The sequence below is a fragment of the Equus asinus genome, chromosome 15 (assembly GCF_041296235.1).
Source record: "Equus asinus isolate D_3611 breed Donkey chromosome 15, EquAss-T2T_v2, whole genome shotgun sequence".
NCBI classification, from domain to species: Eukaryota; Metazoa; Chordata; class Mammalia; order Perissodactyla; family Equidae; genus Equus; species Equus asinus.
The window spans coordinates 20,055,195-20,067,374 of NC_091804.1; the positions used below are offsets into that span (position 1 = coordinate 20,055,195).

A 12,180-nucleotide genomic window follows, 5' to 3' on the forward strand; every position below is an offset into this window, starting at 1 on the left:
TGTTGGCCCCTTGCCTCCATAACTGCAGCCCCGTGGACCACCACGGGGCTGCAGGCAGCAGTTCCCTTTCCTGAGGCAGCCAGGATAAAGCCCTCTGTCCCCACCACCTTGGGTGTGTGCCCTTCTTGGTCCTTGTCTTCTCACGGGGCTAAGCCTCCCAGTGGGGTCCCGCACACCTGACTGTCCCCTCCCCCACCACTCCTGGGCCAGGGCCTGACCCTTCTCCATACATACCAGCCCCTGGGGTCCCCCTCGCCCCATTCCCAGGGGGCTGTGTCAAGGGACAGGGCTCACAGACCCCCAGCTTCTTCTGGGCAGCCAGAAAGCTTGGAGACGGTCTCCAGGAGACCCCTGTCTGTCCCCGTCCCTGAGTCCGGAGAGCCGCAATCACAGTCTTGACAGCTCCTGTCACACCATGCCATACTGCTGCCAATGACAGCCCGGAGGCCGGTACCACTCCCCCTGCCGCCCCCCTCCGCGCACAGACAGGCCCACGTGTGTCCCCAGATGCCTGAATCACTGCTGACGCCTTGGGACCTGGTGGCCGTGGGCTCCTGGGGAGCCACAGGGGAAGGGGAGTGGCGGCCACGTTGCCTCTGGGGGAACACCTGCGGACATAAATAGGCAGCCAGCGAAGGCAGCGCAGCACAGTCCACAGAGCAGCATCGCTCACTGTGCCCACCTGCGCCAGGATGCCTGACACCATGCTGCCCGCCTGCTTTCTCGGCCTGCTGGCCTTTACCTCCGCTTGCTACTTCCAGAACTGCCCGAGGGGTGGCAAGAGGGCCATGTCCGACCTGGAGCTGAGACAGGTACAACCACAGCCATCTGAGGGCTGCCGGGAAGGGGCCGAGTCCCAGGGCCAGTACCACAGTGCAAGGGCTAGGCAAGGGCGATGTCGTGGGAGAGGCAGGCTTTAGGGGAGTGCCCAGCAGAAGGAGAGAGGCTTGGCATGGCCAGGCAGAGGGCACCAGGCTGCCAGCAGGCTAGGGGGTGCGGCAGGGCTTCCTGGAACCATCCTCATCTAGACAAGGGGTGCAGGAAACAGACGTTTCCCCAGTAACTGGGATTGGGGCTAGGTGAGGAGAACTGGGCAGTAAAGCCTCCTCTGTGCCCATGGGTGCCTATCATCCAGGACTGGCTGGAGCAGCAGAGGATCTGTCGACCCTGGCGTTCAGGGCCTTCTGCATCCAGCTCCCAGCCTCTCCTAGCCACTGGCTTCCCCGCCCCCAGCCAGAAGCAGGCCATTTCTCCGAGCTTGCTTGAGTGGGAGGTGTCACCCAAGCACCCTGTAAGAAAGTTCTGCTGGGTACCTAGCCCAATTCTCTCGTGCTGCATGTCCAGGCGATTTCCTTTTATTCTATTTTCAGCAGAGCTGAAGGAAATCCAGTTACCATGTTCAATTCTTTCCAGGTTACAGGCGGCTCAATTTTGAGCTAGTGAACAAGCTAGGGTGTGTAGGGGGGCAGCACCTACCTTCCCTCTGCTTGGCACCTTTGGGAGCCTGAGTCCCCCCTGGTGCCTCATGACCCCCTCTAGGGCTCAGGCCTCTGCCACTCACGTGGTTAGTCCACAAGCAGGTAAGCGGAGGTCAGGGTTCCAGTGAGATCCATCAGCTGGGGGGCGGGGGTGGAGGGCAAGGCTGGAGAAGGGACAGGAAATGGGAGGAAGGGCCTGGATATGTCGGGGCAGGCGGGGCCCCGCCTCACCCCCACCCCCCTTCCCGCGCCACGCGGTAGGGTGCGAGGTGCTAGAGATCCAGCTTGAGCCAAGGGGCTGGGGAGAAAGGTCTAGATTTGGGGGTGGGTGATGGGCAGCCGAGAGAGGAGGAAGGTCTCCCCCATGCTGCAGCCCATGCGAAACCCCGCCCTCAACGGAGCGGGAGGATGCTGAAGGCTGTCACCGAGAGCCGGTTCTCAGTCACCTGAAAACAAGGGGAGTTTAGATTTTGACCCCCCTCCTTTGACCGTTCTGGGGCCAGAACAGCGCCAGAGCGACCCCGAACCTCCGGGGCTCCTCTGCCGGCCCTCGCCGCCCAGAGGGGCCCGGACTCCCCGCCCGGCTCACCCTCCTGCCTCGCGGGTCCCCCGACGGAGCCCGGCTCGCCGCCCCGGCTGCCGGCTCACCCCTGCCCTCCCGCCAGTGCCTCCCCTGCGGCCCCGGGGGCAAAGGGCGCTGCTTCGGGCCCAGCATCTGCTGCGGGGACGAGCTGGGCTGCTTCGTGGGCACGGCCGAGGCGCTGCGCTGCCAGGAGGAGAACTACCTGCCGTCGCCCTGCCAGTCGGGCCAGAAGCCTTGCGGGAGCGGGGGCCGCTGCGCCGCCGCCGGCATCTGCTGCAACGACGGTGCGCGCGCGGCGGGGTGGCCTGGGTCCGGCCCGGGGCGGGCGGGGTGGCACCGGGACCCGGTGGGGCGGGCGGGGCGGGCCGATCTGGGTCTGGTCCCGGCGCGGGCAGTGCGGGCACCCGAGTTGCGCCCCCAGCCGCCCGCGCCGCCGCTCAGACCGTGCCCCCTGCAGAGAGCTGCGTGACGGAGCCCGAGTGCCGGGAGGGCGCCGGCCTCCCCCGCCGCGCCCGCGCCAGCGACCGGAGCAACGCCACCCAGCTGGACGGCCCGACCGGGGCCCTGCTGCTGCGGCTGGTGCAGCTGGCCGGGGCGCCCGAGCCCGGAGAGCCCGGCGTCTACTGAGCCCCCGCCGCCCTGCCCGCCCTCGCAACACGAAAAATAAACCTTCTAAAATGCACTGGCCGGTGTCTGTCTCCGTCTCTCGGGGTGGGGATGGGAGCGGGGCGGGGGGCGTGGTGGTGGGAAGATGGAGCGCGGACACCGCAGCCCCCGCCCCAGCCAGTCCCCAGATCCTGTAGGGGAAGAGATCTTGGGCCCGCAGAGTTCTAGACAAAACTAAGGACCGGGCGACCTGGAGGGGTGAGGAGAGACAGGAACAGGACGAGACTGGCCGTGGAGGAGCTGGGTTCGGGGATCCTCTGGCAGAGGGATAGAAGTAAAGGCAGAGAAGGAGAAAGACACGTGTGAACAAGATAGCAAGAGAGACAGAAATAGTAGAACGATGGAGAGAGAGAGACATCGAGAGTGATGGAGAGAAGTGAGAGAGAAAGGCAGAAGGGAACGACAGCCAAGGGGTGACCAGGAGTTCCTGTCCCCATTTACATCCCAGGAGACTGAGGCACAAAGAGCTTCATGGACCCACCCAGGTCCCCAGATTCCCAGTCCACTGTCTATTTCATCCAAGGCTGTGCTTTGCGCTGGGGCGTGCCGGGAAGCGGGGGGGCGCGGGGTCGGGGAGGCAACATCACCCCAGAGCCAGCAGAGAGAGGGCCAGGTGCAGTCTGTCCAGGAGGAAACTGAACTCCCCCCACTGGGGCCCCCCAGCCAGTGTGGGAGACTGAGAACCTAGCTACATGTTTTCGTCGTTCCCCCCACCCCCTTCCAGCTGCACAAACCACACACACACTGAGACAAACATGGACCATGGACAAGAGAATAATTGTTAGGGATGTGCTCTGTGATTCTTGACCATAGTCACAGATCCAGACCGTGAGATACTCAATCAGAAGCACAGACATACCCAGAGAAACACAGATGACGGACACCATGACGGGCAGGCTCATGTACACACTCGCACGTGCGCACTCACATTAGGACCTTCCATCCTTTGACACATGCAGCTTCAGGGCAGATGTCCGCTGGCATTTGGCCATTGCTCTTCTCTGTCCTTCTTTGTCCCCTCCATCTCATCCTCCCCTTTATCCCCTTTCCGGGGCACTCCCCTCTCTTGCCCCCCCCCCCAGCTCCTTGGCCCTCTCTTGCTTCTCTCTTTGTCACCCTGCCTCCCTCTCCTGCCTCTTCTGCCCCCTCACCCCTCCATTACCTCTCATCCTCTCTCTGCCCGCTCTGTTCTCTGCATCCTCTACTTGGGATTTATTGCTCCAGGACTTGATGCCACACGGGGCTACATCTCCTCTGGAATCCTCTGCTGATTTGGAGGCCAGAAGGGAGCACAGGCAGAGAGGAGTCACCTTGAGCCCTGACCCCAACACCCCGTCTTGGGGCAGAGCCTCCTGACTCAGTCTCAGTTAGCCCTGGCCGGGGTCCAGGTGCCAAGCCAAGATCAGGCTGTCTTCTGTCTTAGAGCTCCACTTTGCTCTCACCCCTGACCCAGGTCAGTGTCCAGCATGAGTAAGTCTAGCATGTGTGTGTGTGTGTGTGTGTGTGTTTGTGTAGGAGCCCTGCAGGCTTCTATCCCTGCCGTGGCCTCCTGCCTCTGCCCCGCTGCGGCCCACTCAGGGCCAGTCCCCAGGTCCGGGAAGGGCTGGAGCAGGACCAGACCTAAGGGGAATTTAGTACCCCTTCTAGATGGAGGGAGGTGGGAAGGGCAGCTGGTTTTTAAAAAATGGATCACAGAGCTAAATGTAAAATCTAAAACTATAAAACATCTTGAGGAAAAACAGGAGAAATTCTTTATGACCTCGAGATAGGCAAAGATTTTTTAGCTCCAACACCAAAAGCAAAAGACATAAAAGAAGAAATTTGATACATTTGGAATTCATCAAAATTAAGAACTTCTGCTCTTTAAAGGACAATATCAAGAGAATGAAATGCAAGCCACAGACTGGGAGAAAAGATTTACAACCACATGACGCATAAAGGACTTATATCCGGAATATATAAAGACCTCCCCAAACTCAATAATAATACAACCCAACTTTTAAAATGGGCAAAAGATTGAAGCAAATACTTCACCAAATAAGATGTATAGATGGCAAATAAACACATGTAAAGGTGTTCAACATCATTAATCATTAGGAAAATGCAAATTAAAACCACAGTGATATATCCATTACAAGGGCTTTTTTTAAAAAAAAAAAAAAAAAACAAGAGAGAGCTGATCATATCAGCTGCTGACAAGGATATGGAGCAATTGGAACTCTCAGCTATTGTTGGTGAGGATGCAAGATCAGTCAACCACTCTGAAAAACAGTCTCATAGTTTCTCATAAAGTTAACCTTAAAATTACCATTTCACCCAGCAACCCCATTAATATAATAGGTAGTTACCAAGTGAAATGAATATCTACATTCGCACAAAAACCTGCGTGTGGATGTTCACAGTGGCTCTATTCGTGATCACCAAAGCTTTATATGTTTTAAACAGATTGAACTATGATCCGTTTTGAGTTAGTTTTTGTAGAGAGCGCCAGCTACGGCTCGACGTTCGTGTTTTGCATCTGGACATCCATTTGTCCCGGCACTGTTTGTTGAAATGACTATTCTTTCGCCACTCAATCGTCTTCATAACTTTCTCGAAATCTCTGAGCTATCTGCATGTGAGTCCGTTTCTGGCCTCTAATCTGCTCCATTGATCTGCAGATCCGTCCTTTCTCCAGCCCCACCCTGTCTCGAACATGGTAGCTTTATAGAAAGTCTGGAAATCAGCTCGAGTGACTCTTCCAACTCTGTTCTTTCTCAGAATTGGTTTGGCTATTTTAGCTCCTTTGCCCTTTCATACCAATTTTAGAATCAACGTAATGATTTCTACAGAAAAAAAATCCTCTGAGAGTTTGATGGGAATTGTATAGTAATAGGATTGTACTGGGGGGCTTTGGGACGAAGAAGGAAAAAAAAAGATTAGCAACAGATGTTAGCCCAGGGCCAATCTTTAAAAAAATAAATAAAAATAAAGAAAGAAATCTGCTAGCAAGTGGGCTTCACAAAGCTGAGTAACAAGTTAGGGATGTTTACAAGTTAGAAATGTTCACCGTCCCAGGCACCAAGGGCTTCACAGCACTTTCCCCTTAAGCTTCTGCATTAGCCTGTGCTTCCTGGGGTGGCAGGCGGATCCCAAGAGGAATCAGAGAGGAAGGGGTGGGGTTGTGCACACTCCTTTCCTCGCAGACCCCCATCAGATCAGCTGCTTCTTTCTCCCCAGGGAGGAGTATTAGCTCAAGGAAACCCCTCTACATGGAAAGAAATATCAGCACCTCTGCCCCATGGACAATCATCATTTATGATGCTGGAAAAAGTTTTGGTATAATTCCACACCATTCCAGATTTAAAAACTACACCATACTTAGTAGGTATGGAAGATAAGCGAACTTGCTTACCCAATGCATATAGACCCCTACAGAAAACAGAAAATGCTGCCCTTCAAACTTGTACTGGAGGGCCTCACCCATACAGTGTGACATAAAAATAAATCATAGCAATAAATGTTTGATGGGGGTCGGCTCCATGGCCGAGAGGTTAAGTTCACGCACTCCGCTTTGGCGGCCCAGGGTTTCCCTGGTTTGGATCCTAGGCGCAGACACGGCACCGCTCATCAGGCCATACTGAGGCAGCATCCCACATGCCACAGCCAGGAGGACCCACAACTAAAACATACAACTATGTACTGGGGAGATTTGGGGAGAAAAAGCAGGAGGAAAAAAAAGGAGATTCACAACAGTTGTTAGCTCAGGTGCCAATCTTAAAAAAAAACAAATAATAAGTGTTAGATGATGCAGTTGAAGTTTATAGTTTTTAGACAGGAGAGCTCTGTCCTAAAGCTTCCCATAGCTGCAAAGAGCTCATCTCCGACGTTGCCCACAGTACCCAGGTATGCACACATACACATTTTTATCTTACAAATTAGTATCATTTCATAATCCATATGTACTAATTTGTGCATTTTTTAGCAAAGTAAATTTGAAGCATCTTTTCATATCAGAAGAATTACTTCTACCACAATCTTTTTGTTTTTTAGCTTTATTATGAGAAAGTTCAAATATACAAAAAAGTAGAGCCAATAGACAAAGACCCCTCGGGGACCCCGCCCCTTTAGCTTCATTATCAACATGGGGTCACTTATTTCTTTTCTACCCCCACCCCTGTGAACACTGCATTGTGCATCTCAAAAGAGAGGGACTCTTCTTAAAAACATGACCACAGATTGTCATCACACACACACACACGCACGCACACAAACCCCAATCGCAAATTCAACAGTATATTATCATCATGAGATATTCAGGCACTGTTCGAATTTCCCCAAACGTTTCATGAATACATTCTTTGCAATTCATTGACATCTGAGTCTGTCTTTTTTTAAGGCACAAAAGAGAATGTGGATCCTCATGGCCTTCTACTGTCTTATATTCCTGAACTTCTTGCAGGGAATAGCTTCCCATCTCTTTCTATTGTAATCCTTACAAGCAGGTGTCATCATCAGATGACTTTTTTGTGTCTATATCACCTAGTGTAGCCTTGCTTGTTTAGTTATATATTAAAATAATGTTATTTTTAATAAATTACTTTCCTTTTGTCTACTTTATATCCCTGCTAGGACTAATTATATATTTTTGAAATTGTGTGTAGGTAGGCATATTATCTAGGAATTTCACTTCCTGCTAATAAAGTGAATTCACAAAGTACTAATTACACAAAGGGGGAGTTGGGAACCACCGCCCTGGACAAGCCCCAGGCACTTTGCGGGTCTGAGGGGGACATTCCAACGAGGACCAAGGCCCCTGGGAGCGAGCAACAGAGAGAAGAATGACAAGGAGCTCCATCTGGCCACTGAACGATGTCACTTGGCATGCGTTTCCTCAGCAACTCTCCCAGCTCCTCCTCAGCTCGTCCGTGGGACCCAGGATGATGTCAGCTCTGGAACATCCCTAAGAAAAGAAGTATTCATTGGACCCTGTGTTTTTGAAGCTAGAAAAGAAAATACTGCCGGCCTTTGGATCCCAGGGAAAGAACGGGACAGTGGGCAGATGCTAGAGGCCATGGGGGGACTCTGCACTCTCTCCCAAGGGTGGGGAAAGCTGGGCTGACACCCCTCTGCTCTGTGTTAGCCACTGGGGTTTGGAGGGTATGCAGGGCACTCAGGGCAGAGAGAGCGGTCCCAGGGGAGATCCTGGGCTTCCTGCTGACGTGGCAGGTGGACGAGCTTGGAAAAGCACAAACTGTAACCACATCTCTAGTGGAGGAGTATAGTTCCCACTGGTCACTTCCCCTTTCTGTCTGTGGTTTCTGAGGGACCACAGAACCTTGACGACTTTCCTCAGATACTCATGTGTATGTATCACATACTTCACCACAGCTGACTTGAACAGGACCCACTTTGACTCATCTCTCGTCCCTTCAGTGACTAACGCCCCCTCCACCCCTCCCTCGCCAAATAGGAGGCCGGAGGAGGGACCTGCTGGGACAGGCCCAGCAGGAGCCCCAGTCTAAGATGTTGGCCACTGGGCTTTCAAAAGCCTCATCTCTATTCTCTGCATACTTCTCAGCAATCATAATCTTTTTTTCATTTTAAAAAACTTTTATTCAAGTATAATATAATACAAAAGTCAACACATCACATTTGCATAGTTTGATGAATTTTCATAGATGGAACACACCTGTTTTATCAGCTCTCAGGCCAAGAAATATGACCTGCACCCCAGAAGCCCCCTCCCAACCCTTCCAGTCACTGCCCCACCCAAGACCTCTAGCGCCATGGTTTAGTTCTGCCTGTTTTTGTAATTTATATAAAGAAGCTTACAGACCTCTTTAGTATACTATCTCTCTCCACTCTGTCTGTGGAACCCACACACTGCTCGGGGTCGGGTGGGGTGGGAGGCAGCTGAGCGCATTCCGGTTGCTCTGTAGTCCTTCTGATTCGGCCTCAACACAGGGTTGACATAAGGGAAGCCATATTGTAGAAAAGAAGGCATACTCTGACTTTGAATGACCTCTGACTAACACAGCTGGATACGCACCCTCCAGGAGACACACATGCTTTATGGATTTATGGCCCCTGCTTACAGATATACCTCTCAGCTGCGATAAGATAACTTTTTTAACTTCCCTAGCAATGTGATAACCCCTGGACAGAGATTCTATACTGGTATCCATCATCGATGACAATTGAAAGATCTGATGTGCCGACTCCCAGTCTGGGTCAACACCCCTGACCCCCTCCCCTATAGCCCACTAGCCTGTATAACTGCTCAAGATTCTGTACCCCTTTAAGATGGTTCTTTAGGATGCTAGTCCACCATCTTCTGATCAGCTAGCTCATCACTTAATAAAATGCCCTTTCTCTGCCACCATCTTGCCTCTTGACAGACTGGCTTTTGTCTTGTGGTGAGCAGATCGTGCCCTTTGCATGGTAACACTCCAGGGGGTGAGAAAGCCACAGAAATAACATTTTAAAATTACTAACAGATAATGATGCTCCTGTTTTATTTGGAGCGGGAGTGTGGCCATGGGCCTTCTGAAATTGCCTGCCCACAGCAAGGGTAAGAGCACGGGTGGGTGTTCTGGAGAAGGATCAGGCTTTTACTGATTCCCAAAACTGTCTTTGATCCAGGAATAGGTGAGAAGAGTAGGTTGAGGGAGTCTCTCTGTTTGTTCCTGTCCTTTGTGTTCTGTGGTCATTTCTGTGGCTGGGGGCTCTCAGGAATCCCTGCCCTGCAGGTCCCCAATGCTGCCACATTCTTTTACTGCACAGGCAGGAGCAGGGCTGCTGTGTTCACTCCAGCACTGGGGACCCAGGGCCTCCTTGGCAGGACAATGAGCAGCAGGCATGGGTGGTGCTGGTCCTCAAGCCATCCTCCCCAGCTTGGCCACCTCTTCTGAGACACCAACTGTCGCCTGTGGCCTGTCTGAGAGTCTGGAACCCGGAAACATGCAGGCCTTCAGCTGCCCCAGCCAAGCTCCAGTCCCCTCGGCCAGCTCTCTGTGACTCAAGCCTCCTTCCCGACATCAGGAAGTCATTCACTCTCCACTGACCACTTGCCTTTCCTCTGTTTCCCTGTCAGACCCTTAGCTCTGTCGCTTTGGACCTTTGAAAGTTCCTCTCAAGCGCAGCCTGCTGTAGGCCCCCAGCTCTCTTGGGAGTCAGCAGGGGGCTGTTTCCATCTCCCTTGGAGTCCGCCCTGTGGTCCCCCTCCTTCCTCCACCCCGTAGAAGATCGCTGTCGAGAGAACAGCGCGCCCTCCCTCCCCGGGTCAGCAGAACCCAACGCCGCTCCCCTTGGCTCCGAATTCCTGCTCAGAATTCTGGAGAGGGAGCCGGGACGCAGGGCGAGCCGGGCGCGATCTTCTACCGTCCCTCCCCCACCGACGCCCACCCCATACCCTCCCCTCCCAGCTGTGACACTTAGACGCGAGTCGAGTTGGAGAGGGAAAAATCTGCTTTATTTTATTTTCATTATTTCTGGAGGTGGCTATGGAGGGGACGAAGGGTGCGCTCCGACAGGGTCTGGGGCCGATCGGCTCAGCGCTGGGAGAAGGCGGCCTCGTGGTCGCAGGAGGGATCGGCGAGGCAGCCGTCTGGAAGGAGACACCGGGTCAGGGGCCGCCCCGGCCCGCCCCGGCCCCGGTCCCCCGGCCCCCAGGCCCCCGCCCCGGCCCCGCGCCCCCGACCTCGCCCCGGCGCCGGCTCACCCGGGCTGCAGCAAATGCCGGCGGCGGCGCAGCGGCCCCCGCTCCCGCAAGGCTTCTGGCCCGACTGGCAGGGCGACGGCAGGTAGTTCTCCTCCTGGCAGCGCAGCGCCTCGGCCGTGCCCACGAAGCAGCCCAGCTCGTCCCCGCAGCAGATGCTGGGCCCGAAGCAGCGCCCTTTGCCCCCGGGGCCGCAGGGGAGGCACTGGCGGGAGGGCAGGGGTGAGCCGGCAGCCGGGGCGGCGAGCCGGGCTCCGTCGGGGGACCCGCGAGGCAGGAGGGTGAGCCGGGCGGGGAGTCCGGGCCCCTCTGGGCGGCGAGGGCCGGCAGAGGAGCCCCGGAGGTTCGGGGTCGCTCTGGCGCTGTTCTGGCCCCAGAACGGTCAAAGGAGGGGGGTCAAAGTCTCCCACATTCCTTCGTTCCCAGGCGGGCCTGGCGCGGGGAAGGGAGTGGCCGGGGCGACCCTGGGCTGCGGGTCCCTGCGCCCCCGGCGCGGGGGGACCAGGGCTGGGGCGCTCACCTTGCGCACGTCGAGGTCCAGCGCGGCCCTCTTGCCGCCCAGGGGGCAGTTCTGGATGTAGCAGGCGGAGGTCAGCGCCAGGAGGCCGAGCAGGCAGCAGGCGAGGCTGGGGCCGGCCATGGTGTGGGTGCGCTGGTTCCGGGTCGGTGGCTGCGTCCGGCTCCTCGCCCGGCCTTTTTATGCCTGGGGGCCGCGCGGGCGGAGCGCTGGCTAAGAGGGTCGCCGCATGACTGGTCACAGCGGGTCGCTGCGGGTCAGGTCCTGGGCGCCCTCATTTGTAGGGGCCAGACCCGGCCGGGTCAAGGTCACCGCGTCAGCTAAGGGCTAATGGATCGGGCGCCGATATTGAATGCTGCGCGGGGGGAAGGTAGCCGGTGCGGTGGCCTGGGCCGCTAGGGTGGGACAGGGAGTATGGGGCCTGGGGGCAGTGTGGCTCAATCAAGTACTATGTAGCCCATTCCCAGTAGCTGGGAGTGAGGGGAAAACGGTGGGCACTCCCCCTCCAGGCCAGAAGAGGCTTTGGCAGGACTTTCCATCTCTGGGCCTCTTGGCGCACCACATTGCATCCTTGTCCCCTCTGTCAGGAAGGTCTCCTCTTTCTGAACCTAAATTTCCCAGAACCCACCCCTCACCCCCACTCCCCACACCAACACCCACTTCCACGCACTTGGAACTCGGCTGCGTAAGATCTTTGTTTTCTCTAACCCCTAAGAGAAATCCAGCTTTCCTTCAGTTATGAGGCAGGCAACAAACCACAGTGGAATTTGCAATACCTGTGGCTTTGTCACAAATCGAAATGACAGACATCCTCCTATCACATTACAGCTATTGCAAATGTCTCTAAACCCTGTTTAGGCTTGTCATCACTTTGAAATTACGGCCTTTATTGGCCCTGCCACTAGATCTTGTTATCTAATGCTTTAAATAAAGAAGCACATTTGTGACTATATCAAAAACGTCTTTCAACATTTTGATACTTGAATATAAATATAATTGGTTTCTTTTGTAATCCCATGTCTTTTGTTTTATGCATTTAGAAAGAGTGCTTTTTTTGCATTTTAATATAACTCAAAATGAAAATAATTAAAAATGAAAGAAAGACAGACTGCCTCGGTGGAAGGGGTGCTGGTCCGTTTCACAGACAGGGAGATGCTCAGCACGGATCCTCCTTGGAGAAGGGATTTGCCACCCAGGTGCTGGGAGTGTGGTCAGCCGACGGCCTTCAGCTGGAAGT

The 12,180-nt window shown here is 54.8% G+C and overlaps 2 protein-coding genes across 2 annotated transcripts; one reads left to right on the plus strand and one right to left on the minus strand.

The window, feature by feature from the left end:
• Positions 1-637: 637 nt before the first annotated feature.
• On the plus strand, positions 638-2,743 carry AVP (arginine vasopressin). The gene is made up of 3 exons (XM_044748431.2): positions 638-812; positions 2,144-2,345; positions 2,519-2,743. Exons 1-3 carry the CDS (start codon positions 693-695, stop codon positions 2,686-2,688), a joined length of 492 nt encoding a protein of 163 aa, XP_044604366.1. The 5' UTR covers positions 638-692; the 3' UTR covers positions 2,689-2,743.
• Positions 2,744-10,158: 7,415 nt separating this feature from the next.
• OXT (oxytocin/neurophysin I prepropeptide) lies at positions 10,159-11,238 on the minus strand. The gene is made up of 3 exons (XM_044748340.2): positions 10,947-11,238; positions 10,430-10,631; positions 10,159-10,315 (listed from the first exon to the last, which is right to left on the minus strand). Exons 1-3 carry the CDS (start codon positions 11,064-11,066, stop codon positions 10,260-10,262), a joined length of 378 nt encoding a protein of 125 aa, XP_044604275.1. The 5' UTR covers positions 11,067-11,238; the 3' UTR covers positions 10,159-10,259.
• Between the last annotated feature and the right edge of the window lie 942 nt (positions 11,239-12,180).

Bases quoted from the DNA above. Each gene is read 5' to 3' on its own strand.
- OXT (XM_044748340.2), bottom strand. From the start codon at position 11,066: ATGGCCGGCCCCAGCCTCGCCTGCTGCCTGCTCGGCCTCCTGGCGCTG. The intron at 10,632-10,946 runs GTGAGCGCCCCA...CCCTCCCGCCAG, and splicing joins TGGACCTCGACGTGCGCAAG to TGCCTCCCCTGCGGCCCCGG. The intron at 10,316-10,429 runs GTGAGCCGGCGC...GTCTCCTTCCAG, and splicing joins CGGCATTTGCTGCAGCCCGG to ACGGCTGCCTCGCCGATCCC.
- AVP (XM_044748431.2), top strand. From the start codon at position 693: ATGCCTGACACCATGCTGCCCGCCTGCTTTCTCGGCCTGCTGGCCTTT. The intron at 813-2,143 runs GTACAACCACAG...CCCTCCCGCCAG, and splicing joins CCGACCTGGAGCTGAGACAG to TGCCTCCCCTGCGGCCCCGG. The intron at 2,346-2,518 runs GTGCGCGCGCGG...TGCCCCCTGCAG, and splicing joins CGGCATCTGCTGCAACGACG to AGAGCTGCGTGACGGAGCCC.